Source organism: Megalops cyprinoides, chromosome 11, assembly GCF_013368585.1.
Source record: "Megalops cyprinoides isolate fMegCyp1 chromosome 11, fMegCyp1.pri, whole genome shotgun sequence".
Classification (NCBI taxonomy): Eukaryota; Metazoa; Chordata; class Actinopteri; order Elopiformes; family Megalopidae; genus Megalops; species Megalops cyprinoides.
Genome location: NC_050593.1, coordinates 33,790,657 through 33,809,802, shown reverse-complemented (window position 1 = coordinate 33,809,802; position 19,146 = coordinate 33,790,657). Strand labels below are relative to the sequence as shown.

At 42.7% G+C, this 19,146-nt stretch overlaps 1 protein-coding gene across 1 annotated transcript in view; it reads left to right on the top strand.

The window, feature by feature from the left end:
• The window catches only part of LOC118785589 (STE20/SPS1-related proline-alanine-rich protein kinase-like), a 37,465-nt gene that overhangs the window by 8,525 nt on the left and 9,794 nt on the right, over positions 1 to 19,146 (top strand). The window contains exons 9-14 of the mRNA XM_036540382.1: positions 685 to 733; positions 845 to 910; positions 5,670 to 5,792; positions 6,717 to 6,746; positions 8,469 to 8,525; positions 9,335 to 9,402. Coding sequence (XP_036396275.1) covers positions 685 to 733; positions 845 to 910; positions 5,670 to 5,792; positions 6,717 to 6,746; positions 8,469 to 8,525; positions 9,335 to 9,402 — 393 coding nt within the window. The remainder of the gene's footprint in view (positions 1 to 684; positions 734 to 844; positions 911 to 5,669; positions 5,793 to 6,716; positions 6,747 to 8,468; positions 8,526 to 9,334; positions 9,403 to 19,146) is intronic.

Here is a 19,146-nt window from a genome sequence, read left to right as displayed (position 1 = left end):
ATAATGAGCTTAAACAAAGGGAGAGCTAGAGAGTTTGGTGTAACATTAAGTTTTTAGGTGGAGGCCTGCTGTTGGCCTCTTGAGCAGTGTAGTCAGCCCCATTGTTATGGATTTCTGTTTGTATGGGCTTCCTGTAATATGTTTATGTATAAGTAATCCCGCGTTTGTGTTAATGTTAGAGTTCAAATAAGTGTCTATTGAACACTCCATTGCCTTAATGGGATTCATCTTTGAGTGAATAGCAGCAGAGCTTTATTTTCATTAAGTGCTGGGCTCGTGGTCAGATGTGTAGATGTGTACTTCAGTAAGGCCGCACTTCACACAAGCACTTACACTCACCAAACAACTTCCTTGCACTGCAACAGAATAATGTTAGTCGGTGCTTGTTAGCAGTTTGTTTCATTTAATCCGATTCTGTATTCCTACCGCAGCGAGATATTTGAATAATAGATTACAAGAGCGTTTCAGTGGAACATTTTATTTTATTATGTCATCTTTTGAATCGTTGTGAGAGCGGATCGGGCTTCCATAGATCCTCTGCAGCCCTGTAGAATGGAGAGGCACCCGGGCGCAGTCATCGTCAGGCTGTTGTACTTCCATTTGCTTAAGAGCAGCTACCACTCCTCACATGTCTCACACACCCTCAACCACAGCATCTGGAACGTGCCCCTTTGTCTTCCATAGGCCGACGGCAGCAGAACTTTTGAAATGCAAATTCTTCCAGAAGGCCAAGGTACCACTTATCCTCTCACCTGCAACACTGTACTCTTTTGCTGTTTTGTCACATGATTGGAGCATTCTTGTGTTATTAAATTAATCAAGTGTCCCTTTTTCAAACCTACAGAACAGAGAGTATCTGATTGAAAAACTTCTGAACAGAGCACCAAGCATCACCCAAAGAGCCAAAAAGGTAATTTTCTTAGCTTTATTAATGTTCAGCTTTTTACGTGGACTTTAACCTGATAGGCAATTTTGTGGTAATTTGACTTTAGGGACTAAATGTCAGAGGAATCTGATTTGCTATTTGGTGCAGGCATTTATTAAGAGTTTCATATCAATTCAAAATGGATCGATTATTTTAATTTATGACTATACCATAACTGGCATTCCTAAGAATGTTACATTGATAATCTGTGGACGTTTATGTCATCTTTTTCTAAAGAATTTAACTCGATGTATGCTGAAGCAGCATGTAAGGATGGTGCTGTAAAGAGAAAGCTATCACAAAAAGAACGAATATTCATGCATTTATTGGTGACTGCCTGCTAATGCTAGCCAAGAGGGAATAGGACAGTAAGAAACTGTGAATGCCCCAGTGACAGGAAGAAGCACATCAGTACAGTAGAGTAGTTAGATACAGTAGAGACCATTTCTAAATCCTGTTATCTCCTAATGTTTGCATGGGCATCGCAGCTAAATAGATGTGGCTGTCACTGTGTGACAGAGTTGAAATTAGCTTCTGATCACATGTACCTCCAGTGTCTCCGTAACAGGCAAGACAGAGGGGCTGATTTGCCCTCATTTATCCACATCTGACTAAAAACGGGACCTGCATGATAAGTGATTAGACATTATATTACATAAGGTTATTATCATTGAGCACACGCTCTTATCCAGACTTACAATTGTATCCATTTATACAGCTGGGTATTTACTGAGACATTTGTTGTCTACAGTAAGTACCTTGCCCAAGGGTACAACAGCAGTGTCTCCGCAGGGAATTGTACCAGTGAGTTTTTGGTTACAAATCCTGCTCCTTACCACTACACCACACTACTGCCCCTGTAATGTAATTTAATGTAATGTAATGTAATGTAATAATTAGCCAGAGTAATAATTACACATGATTACACTTCTTAAGTGAAAGTGCCATATTCTCTGGTATTTTAGACATACAGTGGCAGCATCTGATGTGATGGTCAGATCACTAGATTTAGAATGATGTGTGTGTGTTTGAATGATTATTATTGAATTGTGTTTTCATACTGTGGTGATGGGAGTCCTTGAGCTCTGATCTTAATTTCACCTGGCAGTAGGGATGTAATAGTTCTATCAATGAATCGACCGTCAGCCATGAGCGTGCATGCTAACTGTATAATCTCATCGACTAGCTTTTCTTCCTCAGACTATTCAGAATAAATGAGGACTGTTAAACAGTATTGGGGGATATTGGATGATAGTCTAGGAAGGGTGGGGCTCTCTACCATTCCAGACTTTCCAGTTTTTTTTTTTTTTTTATGAAAAACCTATCAAAAGATAAAACACAAAACAAAACAAAAAAATAAACACTCCTTACCTTGACATATTTCACCTTCCATTAACAAACAATTAATCGCTTCCTTCTCGGCCGTCAGCTAACCGACGGACAGAAATGTGTGTCTCTTGCATCCCAGCTTGATAGCTCCGGTAAGAGGCAGTGTAAACAGGGCCAGCAGGCCCAGGACTCTGCAGGGATGCACCATTGATGGGCAGGGCCCACAGGCTTGGGCCACAGCCAGAAACCGCAGCACACCAGGCAGCCAGCTCTGCTGCTGCCCAGGTTCTGCCGGAAAGTTAAGCTCATTTGTGGAGATTTTTCTGGAGACTGCCTTACAAAACCATCCATTGCAATGCAAGAATCTACTGTCTACTGCGTTTCTGTTTGAGTATAAATTTCTCTCTTAGATGTGGAGCTGTATACTGAGTTTATTTCTGATTTTGCTTATCAGGCAGCTGTTGCTAGGAGGAGCTGGGTAATCTTGCATTTCAGCCTTTTAGCAGTGTGGTAATGTCACTGTGCATCGTGTGGGGCACTAGAATTTGGTGCTCAGTCTCGGTAGATAAACACTTTGCCTCCTCAAAAAACCTCATGTATGCATATATGAAGCTAAATGCGAGTTTGAAGCTGCAGTGTTCTGATAGCATGCTGACCTCCTTAACCCTTACCCCACGCTGCTGTGTGGATTCTGGGTAGGTCCTGTAGAGTCAAAGCCCTTCAAGGTTTTCATGTTATGAAATCCTGCAAAAATATGCAGATCTGACAATCATACTCACTACTTCCAAGTGCTAGCTACTATCGCTGATGTTTGCACAATATTTCAATTATGCTCTGATGCGATATGAGCGAAGCAAGTGGAGGCAAATATTTGTACTGAAACCTTTATTTGATGTGACAGTTTTTAATATGCAGGAATAAGTGTCACGGACAGCAGAGGACCGGTGCTAAACCAGTGCTGGAAACGCTGTCTTGCAACGCTGTGAACATTTAAGGAAATGAGAGAGCCCTGTGAGCGATGAAAACGGGCCTCTTCTAGTATGTGATAACGCTGACCTTTCGGGAGTGGAGTCTTAATTACCGAGCTGAAGGGGCTGATGATGGCATTGCAACCAAATGATTAGTATTCCGAGGAGGTAATTTAATCTTGAGGCTCTTCCATGGCCGGCCGGGATCCACAGAGGACAGTTTGACTTTCTGTCATGTCCCCCGTCGGTATGATATTGATTGGTACACGGAGCTCACAGGCACTGAAATTGAGTGTTGTCGTGTCTCCCGTGATGTGGCGGAGGAAGTGTGAGAGACGCAGTGCGCTCCCTCTACCTCGGCTTCTTATTGGGTAGTTGATTTGTTTGCGTATTGTTTTCACTCTGAGGTTACCCCCCCCCCCCCTCCCCCCAAACAGCCCAGAGCTGGCAGAAAGTCCGCATGGCAGCGGAAACGAGATCATTTCCGAACCTCGTGACCTGATCGTATCAAGAACAAGACCAGGCATTCTCCACCCTAATAGAATGTCCTCCACTGAGATTTAGGGTCATTAAGCTCCCGTTGCAGCAAATGACCGCTGGAGGTAACAAAGGAACCTGTGATTTAAAGAGGAAGCAGTGAAAAAAAGATGTCGTTTAAGGGCCACCTTGTCAAAGAGATAGGATCTGTTTACGTGTGTCTGTAGCTCAGTTAACGTAGCTGTATTGAGAAAAGGCCATGCAGGGGGCAAAGGTATGGATCTTAAACTGCATGTAGTTGTATAGTGAGCTTGATTAGGAAGGTGGGCCCTCTGTAGGGATCATGCTGTGGAAATCGAAGTCATTCATCCAGTCTTTTTGTTACCTGAACAAAAGTCTCAAAACGGCTTACAAACACTTCAATGCAACCGAGGAATATAAAAGGAGCCAACAAGCTTGCAACATTAGGTAGTGTGCAGTGCAGGTAAGGAGATAATCTCATACCTTTCAGGAATTTGAAGTATGAACATCAATATAATAATAAGACTGTAGCTGCCACCATCATGGAGGTATCCTTCTTTTAATTTTACGAGGCTGACAGTTTGTACAGTAAATATCTGGCCTGTGAATCAGCTTGATATTGGGAGTGTTTTGTGGCCAGCAGAGGGTGATGTAGTTACTCCGTTCTACCCCCACACAGGATTTTTTTCTCACCTTGAAGAATCACTGATCAAAGATAATCATATTTCAAGTGACTGACGCCAGGGGATGTGGGTTGCTGTAGTAATTGACGTCTTATGTAATTGAAAGGTGGAAATTGTGAGAAGTGTAATATATCGAGGGAATGATTTGCCAAAGCAGTGAGCACAAGCTCCTGTATTGATTCTGTGTAATGATGAAAGGTTTCTTTTATTTCAAAAACATTGAGCAGTCTTGTATATTTACATTTATAATTTAAAAATCACAGTTCAAACATGGCTGTGGAATATGATTCAGTTTGTTTGTGTCTCTCTAGTTACATAAATACATACATATACTGTGCTTTATATTTACATTTTTGAAAGTAATGGGGAGATTAAAAAGGAAGAGAGGGGGTTAAAATCACAAGAACAAAGGAGTGAGAAGGAAAATTGATGTCGGCTGCCGAAGTCTAGATTGGAGGGTCTAGACAAAGTCTAACAAAGGGTCTAGATCATTCTCCACTGTGCCCACTGATGGATTCCATTGATCTGTTTGATGCCCTTTGTACGCACCTGCTGAATTCCTGCTCTCAGCACACGGGCTCATAAACTACTGCTCTGCTGACATTAGTCTGTGCGTGTGTGTGTGTGTGTGTGTGTGTGTGTGTGTGTGTGTGTGTGTGTGTGTGTGTGTGTGTGTTTGTGTGCGTGCGTGTGTGTGTGCATATGTGTGTGTGTGTGTGTGTGTGTGTGCGTTCGTGCGTGCGTGCGTGCGTGCGTGCGTGCGTGCGTGTGTGTGTGTGTATGTTTGTGTGTGTGCGTGTGTGTGTGCTCGTACATGCTTTTGCATGTGTTTACGCATGTTTGTGTGTGTGCGTGTGTGTGTGCTCGTACATGCTTTTGCATGTGTGTACGCATGTTTGTGTGTGTGCGTGTGTGGATAAGGCAGGGCAGATGCACACACAGTTTTCATGGGTTATTTACCTGGGTGGCCAAAGCAGAGATCAGGAAGTCTGGGTGTGTCAGCAGGCTCTGAGAGAGAACGCAGTGCTGTCAGAAGGGTACCCTCTGCTTAGCCGTGTCCCTAGCCACTGAGTGCCTCCGCTGGCCTGCCCCAGTCCAGAATGTCTTTGTGAAGCTTGTGCTTAGTTTTCTCTAGTTTTCGTTCACTGCTCTCAGACAGTACTGCCGTGCATCCACTGTGTCTTAGATTGTAGCATGTTTCTGAAAATTATGAAAAGTGAAACCCGTGCTCGTGCGAGTGTGAACGGCTGTCTGCTCCTGGCCCAGGTGAGGAGGGTCCCGGGGTCCAGTGGACACCTGCATAAGACGGAGGACGGGGACTGGGAGTGGAGCGACGACGAGCTGGACGAGAAGAGCGAGGAGGGCAAGGCTGCAGCCAATCAGGGCAGGGTAGGTGGAGCTCCCTGTGGACAGGTGCGATCTGATTGGTTTGTTCTTGTTGTCAAGTGCAAGGCATTAATTAAAGGAATGCTACTTCCACTGGCTGGGGCTCTGCACATTTCCCTACCTCTACTTACTTTACCTGTTCATATCCACCTGCAGTACCAGTCAAATGTTTGGTCACACTTTTCTTCATTTTTTTCAGTTTCTTACATTTTGGAATAATAGTCAAGACATCAAGGTTATGAAATAACACAAATGGAATTATGCAGTGACCAAGAAAGTTTTTGGAAACAAATCAAAATTATGTTATATTTTAGATTCTTCAAAATAGCCAAAAATGTTTTCTAAAATAACAACCTTTTTGGAAAGAAATTCATACGTAGGCATGAACTTCACTATTTAGCCTATGTTTGTCTAAGTATTTAAGCACAAGTCTTTAGATCAAGATGTCTTTTTGGAAATGCACATTTCCCATTGTGTCCAAACTTTTGACCGGTACTGTATACAAGACCACCATGGACTGACCTGTTTCAGAGAGAAGGAAGAGCAGAGTAATTCAAACAGAGTTTCCAGATATCTGGAAAATAAAGGGGGACAGAGAAAGTGTGGAGGCAGGTATGATCAAAAGATGAGGAATGTCTTTGATATCTGTATCTAACCGCAATGAGTCACTTGAAGAGGAAAGGAGAGACCCCCACAAAGCAAAGATGTGACAAATGAAATGTCTTCAGACTGCAAAGTGCCTGTTCTGTCTGTTAGCCCTTTTGATTCGCCTCCTTGCTTATTGCATCCTTACTGCTAATGGTGCCTCCATAATTGCACTCCAGCAAACATCCCTTGGCGTAGTTTCTCCATCAGTCTGTGATGTTGGCTGTTGTGTTTCTGTAGATGGGAGAAACATTTGATTCTGTTTGATATTATCTCTTTCAGTCACGAAGGGTCAGAGAAGAGAGCAAAGATGTAAGTCAGAGCCCTCTCAATGCTCGTTTATTATACACCTGTTAGAATAATCACAACGATATTTATGTTGCATGCTCCTTTGCTGTAGATAATATTGTTAACGGATGGAAATGGCATGACGCTTTTTCCATAAATATGTGTCGGGAAGGGTAACGCATTTATTGCAACAGGGTTTGCTCTTGTATAATTTGATTACGTGACGCAGCGGTTCAGTGGCAAATGTAATTGCTGCTTCGCCAGGCGGCAGCTGAAATATGAATTATGAAATGTAAAAAGAAACCCAAAACATCCTCTGTGTTCAGTCCTTGGCCAGAGTTGCCCCCCTTGACTTCATGGACTGCAAATTGTGTGTTGCTGACATCAAATGATAGCTGCTTGCTGATTGCTGTCAGTCTGACTACTGGAATAGTCATTGCTTAGATTGTTGTCCCAGTTTTAGATGTGTAATCGATGCTGACTGGTGGTTCTGGATTTCACCTCTAGAAGTGCTGGGATTTTATGAGTACTTTATGCTAGACACTTCCTGTACATTTCCTGTACCGCTTCAGTGCCTGGGCGTGCTGGTGTTTTTCATATGAACTCAGCAGGGTTTTATTGAGACATCAATAGATTCTTGATCTGACATTTATCTGGAACAATAAGTGAGTTATTGGAAGGATTTGTGCCAATGGTCATTGGCAGTAAAGATCTCAGACAAGGTCCTGTTTTCCCCAGTTAATCTATGCTCATTTGTGCACAATAGACAGATTGGCATCAATCATCAAGGAATTTGTTGTTAACTCATGAGATGCCTACATCCACCCATCAGAAGCCTCTGGCACTTATGTTTGGTGACAGGATAAACTGCACTGAAAACCAGTTCCGGCCAAAGATGGGATTTACGATAATATTGAAAGTAAAATCTCTGAATTGTATGGCCTTGGGATTTTTTTTAATTTAATGCATTAGGGACAAGGGTTTTTCACCCCCTTTAAACTAAATAAACAGCACCTGTAAAAAAAAGTCCGGTTTGCAATAGTATGAAGCTTTGATCCTCATGCACAGCCTTTCCGGTTATGCATCCCTACAGAGGCGCTGTGAAGGTCACTATCGCCCAATTACCACTGCACTTTGGTCCTTCTCCATATGGTGTGCATGTAGTGAGCCAACAGCACTCCTGAGGATGGCTGTGTTCACATGCAGTAAAGATGTGGCCCAGAATGCTATGACTGTTCACTGTTTAAATTAATTAGCAGCGTTAAAAAAGTTCAATGTCAACAAGCACGATACGATTATATAAAAAATACAGTTATTACGTATTAACGTACCAGTGGCAGGTTGTGACAAATTTCATTGTGAAGTTGTAAAAAGTGAAGGCAGTAGCGGTGATCAGACCTTGCTTTAAATGCATTTAATGCATTAAAACACAGATCTGAGCTTGAGAGTCGTTTCCAAAAATAACTGAAATTTTAAAGCAAGTCCAATTTACACTCCATGAACACGTCTCCATCAACATCTATTTTTTTAATGAAGGACTAATAGCAGACAGATGTTACGCTGTACCGAAATCAATAAACAGCTCAATCAAACATAATTAATTAAGAGCTCCATTAGCTAGAACAAAAACAAGCCCACGGAGTTATCCACCAGGGCCAGCGTGAGGAGAGCGATGTGTTTCAGGAAGCCAGGGGCGGGGCTAAAACTGTCAGAGACCAATGCCATGCCGTTTGTTTGCCTTTTCAGAACGAGATCAGCGGTAACGCCATCCCCATGGAAGGCCTGTCTATTCAGCATCCCCAGGTGAGAGCGCTGGCCTTGGTCATGTTACAGGATGACAGTGTGTAGTAAAGAGCTTCTCTCTTAAACATAGGCAGGTCCTGAATGATCACATCGCTGCCAGTGCCAGGCCAGAAGCAGGTTGTTTTTTACTAAGAGGCAAGCTGTAATCACCCCGAGACTATTGGAATTTCTGAGATAATCTGCCATTCTCACCCTGGCAGAAGTACTCAAAGGCAGTTCATTCTCAAATGCCATTACCAGTTAAAGTCACCTGACTGATTTAACCCAGTGTATTTTAGGTCAGTGGACCTGTGAACTCAATGAATCTCAAGTGTGGTGTTCTTTTTATTCATTTTTGGTCACATGCTCTCATCCTGCCTTATTTGATTGCAGTATAATGTATTTTTTCCTGTAAAACTTTCAGTACTCATGAACTTAGTCACATCTGGTGAACTGCTGTCATATTTTAGACATTGGCATACATTTGACCCCTTAGTGACATTAAAATCCTATATAAACAAATAACATGAACTGTAAATGAAATGCATAATATTTTTGAAGACATTTTCAGAATGTCTCTGAATTCTTCATAAAAGGATTCTTATCATCTCACAAAGATGCCTGTAGGTAACCCACGTCAGAAGAGAAGCACAGCTATTGGCTGTTTTTACCCAAAGGACACACACATCCTCTCAAAACAGAGGTTTACTGTGATGATCAAGCTGATTGTTAAAATCTGAGGGCCGTAGTTCTGGCCGTGACCGCTCCTGCACAGTAGCGGAGCTCTGTCTGAGTGGCAGATTCTGACTCTTCTTCCTCTTCTGTTGAAGGTTCAGCCCTTCGAGCACATGCCGTACATCCAAGGCCCGAGCGTGGTGAACATGGTCCTCCGGCTAAGGTTTGAACCGGCCTCCGATTGGACGGCTCTTCTCTTTACCCTCTGTGGCGCTGTAGGCTGAAGCTAAGCAGGAGTCACAGAGCTGCAGTGGTGCCAGGGTGACCTGAGAGACATGCGATTCGCTAACGAGCTGGTGTTGCGTTTCCCAGCGTCTCCTCCTGCTAGCATGGCTTAGGGGCTGTGTTGGACAGAGGAGTGCCCTGTAATAAGATGCATGTCACACTCCACTGGCTGTTCCTGGCCGTCTCCCATAGCATAGCTCACTGTGGGGGCTGAACGAGAGGGTGGGGGAGGAATCCTAGTCTAACACATTCATTAGTACTGAACCAGGATCAGTGCCTGCACATTAAGCTGATCAAGTACACAATAGCTGTGGTCATGACACACTACAGTGTGTGTGTGTGTGTGTGTGTGTGTGTGTGGGGTGGGGGGGGGGGGGGGGGGGGTTTGTGTGTGCCTGTTTATGGAAAAGTTGTCCGTCATTCCTGTAGACAGGCAATCTGGGCTAACTTTGAAGATGATAACGGCATCTGTTACACTTGTGACATGATGTTAGATCTGACTCAACGCCATCAAGTTAGATTTGCGATCGCTCTGAAAACTATCGGTGCAGGTGCTGCCTGGATTTTTAGGTTTCTAAGGAGCATTTGGCGCCGTTTTGTAGCGTGTCATAAATTACGGCACTCAGCGAATAAAAAGGTGGAAACGGTGAAGCGAGCTGAGGGGGAAGTGTAATAAAGGAGAACGTTTTTCAGCCGGTCTTTCTGAAACGGACTGAGTGGCTTCCTGAGCAAAGTGTGGCAGTGGAAGAGCTCAGACTCTGTAGATAGAAATGTTGAAAAACAGGGATGCAGCTACCTCTGACTGAAGTGAAAAAGGCAGTAAGAGAGAACATGGTCTGAAGGCCTTGCTACGGAGGGCAGCAATGCGGTGTTGTAGGGCTTGTAGCCAAAAGGTTGCTGGTTTGATTCCCCCACTGAGGCACTGCCTTTTGTACCCTTGGGCAAGGTACTTAACTCACAAATGCCTCAGTAAAATTATCCAGCTGTACAAATAGTTAAAATAAATCCCTGGGAATGTAATGTAATGTAATTGTAACCTATGTAATTTGCTCTGTAAATATTGTCTGAGTAAATATCCGTCTGTATAAATGGATATTGGATATAACTTGCATTGTAACCCGTGTAAGTAGGTCTGGATAAGAGCGTCCATTAAATGACAATAACGTAATGTAATGGTGTGTCAGTGTGGCTCAACAGGATCATGGTTTAACCTTGTGGTCAAAACCAGCCTTCCTCATGTAGACATATTTTAATGAAGATTATACAAATGAAGAACTTCCTTTATGATGCATTCTAGGACATACTGTAAGAGGTTACCCACAGTCCACAGATTGGCTGGACATGCAGCTCTTTCCTGTCAGCTAATGGAAAAAAACAATTTGCCACTTCATAGAACATAGAATTTCACAACACCTTCTTCATAAAAGAAAATAATATATAATGTGAGTAAAAACAGCTCTCAACAGAGTAATGAGATGTTGAAAGAAATGTTTTTGACATTTTTTATGGAAATTTTAAAAATGCAATCAGTCAAGGTACTTTTAGTTCACAGGAAATTTGCAATTGAAAACAACCAAACAGTCAAAAGCAAAAAAAGCATTTTTCAAGCATGTAGTGATTTGTTGATGTACTAATTTTCTGACCAGCCAAAATTCCAGCATGAGTGTGTGTGTGTGTGTGTGTGTGTGTGTGGGTGTGTGTATCTGTGTGTGTGTGTATCTGTGTGTGTGTGTATTTGTGTGTGTGTGTGTATCTGTGTGTGTGTGTGTATGTGTGTGTGTGTGTTTGTGTGTGTGTGTATATGTGTGTGTGTGTGTGTTTTTATTGCATTGGACTGGGAACATCTGTTTTCATGCAGACAATGTGCAAACAGATTTGAAACCCAGTGTGAGAAAGCAGGACACTGGAAGGCATACACAGAGCATCATGAAAGACTAAGCATTGTGTAAAACACACACACGCACACACACACTCTCACGTACATGCATGAGCAGATATATATGCGCATACACTCACATATGTTCATGAGACACATTTATGCAGAGATACGCACACACATACACACATACATGAATGACACACACACACAAACACACAGACTTACACACAGACACAGCAGTAGTTTGATGTAAAAACACACACATACACACCCGCGCACACACACAGAGCTGTAGTTCAGTACTTGCCTCGCCGACTCTTCGGCAGTGATTTTTCAGCTGCTCACCGGCCGTAGTACGCTGTGTGCAGAGCTGTCGGCAGTCCTGTTTGGGATGATAAGATTACAGCTGCGTTCTGGGCCCACTTCAGGGCTCCCTCCACTGCCCACAGAGCACCGATGCCATTCCAGTTAGAGGATTGATTTGAGCCAGTGGAAATGAGTGTAATTATGCCACTCTACATTATTATTCTAAACTGCTCTGTCTGTGTCTCAGTAGCTAGTGAATCGGGCACAAAGTAGCTTATACTTAATTCTCTTTAATTGTATTGTTTCTCATTGATAAGATACGGTAGGAGAGAATGTGGTTAATTACACATTCTAAGCATTTTTTGGTACTTTGAAAAGGACTGGTGTGGTAAAAACTGTGTGTTTCCTGGGCATGAGGGACATGTGTTCTCAAATGAGGTCTCCTGATGGCTTCTTAGCCCCCATGTGACAATAATCAAATCATATTTGCTCATTTGGTTCTGACACTCTCTTTCAATGGAGGGCCTCACAGTTACCTGCGCAGTAGGTTTCAGAGTGGGGATTATGTTGCAGCAATAGGACTGGTTCACATCAAATCGAGTGTAATTCGCTTAGACTTGCTGTGTCTCTTCTCATCAAGCAATAATGAGGCAATACAGCATCTGTGTTTGGCATTTGGATAATTCCTGACCTTTATTTTCATGGGGATAATGAACAGATGATCTCTGATCAAAAAATGACAAAAACAAAACTGAAAGTATTTTTTTTTTTTTTTTTTAAGCATTAAATGAGATTTTATTTTCCACACCACCTTATACCGAATGTCATACATTGCTCAAGTAGCCCTGTGTAGATGTATGTCTTTACTGTTCGGACAAATTGCTTGGCTGAAGGATACAGTACCCTGCTCAGGGCGCAAGCCTCTTCACCACCTCTCCAACACAGCTGCTCTTATCTGTAAAGAAGTGCCGGCAAACAGCGGCTTCATCAGGGCAGGATATTGCTTTCTCTGTCAGAGGGCTGCGTTCACCTCAGGCTTTCTGTGTGCTTGTTTTCAGTGTGAAAAGATGAGGACGTGAGGGCACTGTTTGGAACATCAGGGCTTCCATCCTTCATCTGGGGGGTGAAGTGGCGAGAGCAGCGGGTCTCCCAAGAGCAGACAGGGAGAGGTGTGTTTGGGGGCAGCGTGATGTAGTGGGAAGGAGCAGGGCTCATAACCGCAAGGTTGCTGGGATGATTCCCCCGCTGGGGCACTGCTGTTGTACCCTTGGGCAAGGCACTTAACCCACAATTGCCTCAGTAAATATCCAGCTGTATAAATGGATAAAAATGTAACCGATCTGTGACAGGAAGAAAGGGCGGCAGTCTGGCCGTCCTTATGGAGGCAGAAATCCCTAACCTGTAACACGCAGCGAGAGAAAGGTCTCTGCCATGCGATGCAACACGCGATCAAAGGAGGCAGCTGTGTTATCGATGTGCTGATCTGAGGGCCCTTATGGTGTCAAACGCAATGCAGCTGAGTGCCACAGGCGTGGTGTTTGAGAGAGAGAGAGAGAGACAGAGACAGAGAGAGAGGCACAGAGGGAGAAAGAGAGAGAGAGAGTGAGAGACAGAGACAGAGAGAGATAGGCAGAGAGACACAGAAAGACAAAGAGAGAGAGAGTGAGAGACAGAGAGGCAGAGACAGTCAGCGAGAGACAGATAGGCAGAGAGAGACAGAGAGAGAAAGAGAGAGAGAAAGAGAGAGAGGAGGGCAGGAGCAGATGCTTTGGCATTCAGCATGTGATTAAAAGTATGGATTGTGAGCTTAAGGGGCAGCGTGTGAGTGCTGAACAACAGGATTAAGGCTAACGGTGTGTCAGAGGTGACAGAGAGAAGGATGCAGAGGAGTGTGTGAAATTACTCGCACGGTCTTCTGTGTGTTTCTCTCCAGTATCTGGACATAGACTCAAACACTGCATGTGTCTAAAACCAGGCCTTTAGCTTTCTTCATACCAAATGTCTGTAAAGCATCAATTGCTGACACCTCTAACCACCTGTAATACAGATTTTAGCAACCTGCAATGTAAATGATTTGCATATATGGGGCATTCATCTTTTACAGTATCTTTGAAAATGACCTCCTTCAGATAAATTAACTCATTTGAAATGATGGCCACACAAGCAAGCCTTAAGGAAATCAGAGCTGCAGCTGTATCTCTCTGTGCAAATCACAGCCATCACTGAATGCGCACCGAAGGAGCACAAACTGCAGAAAAAGCGTTTGCGTCCAAGGTTAGCTGTCTATAGAAACGGCACGTTATGACCGTGATGTATAGGTCTCTTAATCCGGGATCGATCAGTTTGGACGAGAGGGGCCATTATCTTCATAAACTGAGCGCCTGTCGTGGGTGGATTTAACAGCCCTTCCTCTCCTGTCCCGGTTTGATGAAGCAACGTCACTCAGTTTCCCGGCCCCCTTTTCTCCAACAAGACCAAATAACACAGGGTGAAATATCCTTCATTCCCGACTGCAAATCGAATGAAGCTGGAGAAATTAATTAAAAAAACATAAAACTTTAAAGACACGCAGTGAATCCAGTAAAGAAGTAAAGTGGTCATTAGTTATTTTTGGAGAAACAGAAAAGGAGTATACTTAAGAATACTTAATTCAAATAACTTACATTCAGGTATCAATATGAGTTTTTTTTTGCTGAATTACTAAATTACTGAGCCCCTCACTGAGTGATGAGGTTGCACCTCCCTACATATTATGGAAAAATGAAACAAGCAGTATGACAGGACATCTCATCTCATTATATTACATGACATTACATTCATTTAGCAGACACTCTTACCCAGAGTGACTTCCAGTACAATAGAACAGAAGTGTATCAATTCAAGCTGAATAAGCAACAGTGTCAGACCAGGCTGACGGCACTCCCAGACTACATTTACATCTACATTTAGTCATTTGGCAGACTAGTGAGTGTGAGCGCAACACCATTCAAGCCCTACCACAAGTCAGCTTGTGCAACCGGACTAGACAGCCTAGAAACTAAGGGAAGCCAAGTGCACACACTACCGTACATCACAATCACTAGCTCACAGAATATCGGTGAGAAAAGAGTAATTGTTTGGCTATTCAATGGCCACCAGACCTAAATTTAAGTGAAAAAAACTGAAAACAGAAAGTAAGTGATCACAGTAATTACAGGTATACACAGAATTCAGGAAATATGCAACCAGGCTGATTGATTGCGCTTGTATAGGTCAGCCCAAAGTTTATCTTTCTCTGGATGACCATGCTCCAGAAAGGCATTCCTGCTACCTCCCATAGGAGGCGCTCTTTTCACCCTGCTATATGTGCTCTAAATGAAAAAATGAACACATCATTGAAAAACTGACAGAAAAAACCCTTTCACAAATCCATCATGTAGATTCAAATTCCTTTTCAGTTAACCTTACAGGTCTAATCAATGAGTGAAGTGCTGAAATAAATAGTATTGCTTTTAAGGATGGACAAATTGATGTACTTGAATTTATTAGCACAACATCAGTGGAATTAATTGGTTCTGCCTTAGCATAAGAAAACTAAGATTTTGTTCCTTTTTCAGCTCTTAGTATTTTGTAACAGACGTGTTGGTATGGTGACACATCCTTTAAGACCTGCCTTCAAGTGTGACCTCCGTAGTGTTGATGGATGTTCAGAAACATCTGAGCCTTTTGCCAGATCCACTGTCAGCTCTTCCACAACTGTATTCTCTCTGTTCCAGCCTTCTTTGACAGATTTTTTGGTTCTTGCAGTCCTTGGTTTGTCAATTAGAGATGAGGTTTCTTGGGAATTTTTTATTATGCCTCAGACGTGCACACCCATGCATTGCTGTTCCTGAGTATGTCTTTGACTTTTCGACAGCAACTTCCAGCTTTGGCTTCTAAAACATGTATCTTGTGTAGAAATTAGTTTCTGGCTCAAAAAATTGGCTGGGAAGAAAATGGGATCATTTTGATGATGACGTATGTCTGTAAGTCTCTCTATGCGGCTAATACTAATAGCAGTAGTTGTACAACTCCTAATATGGCTACTTACCAATCACAAATGCATTTTACTGAACATTCTTCACTTAAAAACACCAAATGGCGTCCCATTTCCGTGTAAAATTAGCACCAGATAACAGCAGAACCCATACTTTTAATTAACGAGAAATGAGTACCATGGCACTTCGTAAAGACCGCGTGTGACACTCTGCATACCAGACATTTCCTGTGGGCAGACAGGACATGGTGTTAACGCAGCCAAGCCTGCAAATGAAACGCCTTACCTCACAGTGCCAAGCTGGCTCTCTAGGCCTGGCCCTCAGCTCCTAGAAGTTGTAATGTTTTAATTGCGCTGTGCTGTGAAGACCTCCCAACAGATTAGTACCCAGCCTGTGGGTAAAGATTCCATTTGATGTCCTCCCATAAAAAATAAAATAAAGGCCACTGTTGGATGGGAAGACCCTAACTTTAGCCAGCTATATCTGACTGATGGTTATCGCTACAGTGATAAGAGTCTTTTGACTCCTGCAGTGAACTGTAATGCTATATGCTAGCTTTTGTGTGTCTTTTCCGCTGTTCTCTTTTCCACTATTTTCCAGGTATGTTCTCAGCAGGCTGTGGTCAGCCAGTTTTCTCTTGATTGACATAATGTTAGCTTTTTGGATTTTTCAGTTCCCTTTGGAAAATGTACTTAAGGTCCAGCCCTTTACTATAGATTTACTAGAGACTATAGGAAGAATCACAGCCTTAGTGGAGCTGACTGGTCTGTTCTCAAGCTTAAATTTACATGTAAATTTTATTTACATCTGTCAGAAAACACATTTAAATGATGCTTAGTACATGGATATGCATTTAGTTCTTATATATATATTCATATATTTCATATTTCATATATATATAGAGAGAGGGGGGGGGGGGGAGAGAGAGAAAGATATTGTCTGTATAGTTAACTACAATTATTTTGAGCTTTGTTCTTGGTTACATTTGCCATGAACAAGAGTACAGTATTGTCTCAATTGTTTTGGGGTCACAGAATACTTTCAGAAACAGAGGCAGAGGGGAGAACAGGCCTTCTCCACTCTTGAAGGAAGCTTTGTGTTGGACTGTCAAATGGACGGCCGTCTTTTTTTTTTCTTTTTTTGCAAATATTTGGTGAAGTGTAGCAATGGTGAGGGTTTGACTGTGTGACACTCTGACTGTGTGCAAACATTAAAGCATTTCATTTTTAAGTCCCCTTTTTGTTGTCAGCCCCAGAAAGCATCTATATAAACTTCCTCCCCATGCCTTTTCACTTGTCCTTGTCTGACATTTTGACCCACCAATGGTGTGCTTAGGAAAATCAATCATGAGTGCTCTACACATAAGTGAAGGGACACATTTGATGGTTTCAGACAGGTCAATAAAAAAATTAAATCCAGTATTGCATTGTCTATTTGACCTTGCATATCAAGTATTGCGTGAAGAAAATGTTCACCAAATGCAAAATTACAAATAAAACACCTACAAAATTATCCGATGTGAGAGAAAGAGGATAATTTTCGAGTTTTTTTTTTTTTTTTTTCCCCAATTAGCCTGTGTTTTCTGGTTTTTTGATTCCCTCTGGGAAATGCAGTCTGTACAGCACTTTGTGACAATCTTGATTGTAAATATATGCCACAACAAATAAAACCTGATTGATCGATTGATTGAAATACCAGCAGAGAGCAATTAAAGGACCCGCCCACACCTATTTATCTGTCTACCTAAATCACAGTAGGGGGATGTCGTCTGGCGTTCTTGCTTCTCAGCTGTTGACAGTGAATAACAACATAGCCAGTCATTTCCTCATTAATATTGACGATTAGAAGTTTGTGCTTACAGTTTGGTGATTTCTAAACAAAAAAAAAAAAAACTACTCTCTGAGGATGATCCGGCCAGAACCAAAAGTGAAGAACTGTCAGAAGCGAAGTGATGACAGAAAAGCAGGCCGCTGGCAGTGTGGAGCCAGTCTGCCTGGAGCCTCTCTGGTGACTGGGTGTGCGTGATGGTTTCTGAGCCTCCTCCTTCTTTTAGATCAATAACAGGCTGTAGAAGCCCATGCAGCACTTTCAGAAAAAGTTCACACTCTAACACAAACTCCCCCTTGGTTCCTCTCCAAAACTTCTGGGAGGGTGTTGTTGTCCTTCTCGGTCTGCATGGCTGGTCCAAAGCAGCCCTGTGTTTGTTTATTTTCAGTGATATAATCTTCCGGGGGTTTCGCAGACGCTTGGTGCAGATTGGGGCGGCCAGCGGAGCTGACAGGAGGGAAGTAGCAAAGGAGAAGGGAGGTTGAAACAGGGTCAGGGGCCGTGCTTTACAGATCTGGTCACGACAGACAGCCCGGCTTGAGATGCCAACTGACATTTGAGACGCAAATACTGTGAAGGCTGATGGTTAGGATGTCTTTTTAAGGTTTTCTACATCATTGAAAATCTGCCCCCCCCCCCCCCCAAAAGGTGCATCGTCCACAAGGCTGCAGGGCATTCAGCACAGACTTATTGTTTGTCAGCTCTTACAGACAGTCCTTTTTTTTAAATGCATTCACTGTGCTTCTCACACATGCTCATTTCTCTTCTATTCAGGCTCCATTCAGTGCCTTAATTGTACCTCTTTCACCAAACACACATTGTTTATATTCCCTCGAATAACCCAGGGATATTTTAGCAGAAGTTCTTCAGCTTGTTTTGAACCTGATCTGTATTATTTTCATGGAATATTAATTATATTTTTGATTAGGCATTTGCAATATATTCTCCACATATTCAAAAATGCTGTTTATTCGAGATTTTGTGTGATTGTGTTTATTGTTGCTATTCCCCCGGTGCAGCCCATCACCTAAGGATAAGGAGTGCCACGAAAAGGGCATTGTTTTGTGAGCTTCCTAATGCATCGCCTGAAATGTGGGTCAAGAGGGAACAGCCTTAGTGAAACGAAATTCATTTATGGAGGTTAATTACATCCCAGATGAGTGCGTTCTCGCTGCGCGCGGCTCCCCTACGCATTGTGTTCTTTTCTGAATGCGGGCGAAACACCCCGCTATCAGCTCCCTTTTAGCCACCGCATCAGTCAGCCAACGCAGCGAGAGAGAGGCGCAACGATGCGCTGAAGCCGCAGGAGGGACGATAAGCGGCGATAATGCTCTTATTAACAAAAAAAATTATATATATATATATATATATATATATATATATATATATATATATATATATATATATATACATATATATATATATATATATTGCATTTATGTACACGGCGGGGGAGAGTGAGACGAGAGCAGTACGGTGCGATTATTAGCCGGGAAGTCCAGTTGACTGTGACAATTGACGGAAGGGTTTTGAATGCTAATTGCCGAGAATTCGCCTGCAGTAGAGACGAAAACCTCCAGTTTAATTTTCTTTCATTTAGTTGCAGTTGGCAACGCTGAGACATGGGAGGAGTACAGGGTGGAGATAAGAGAAG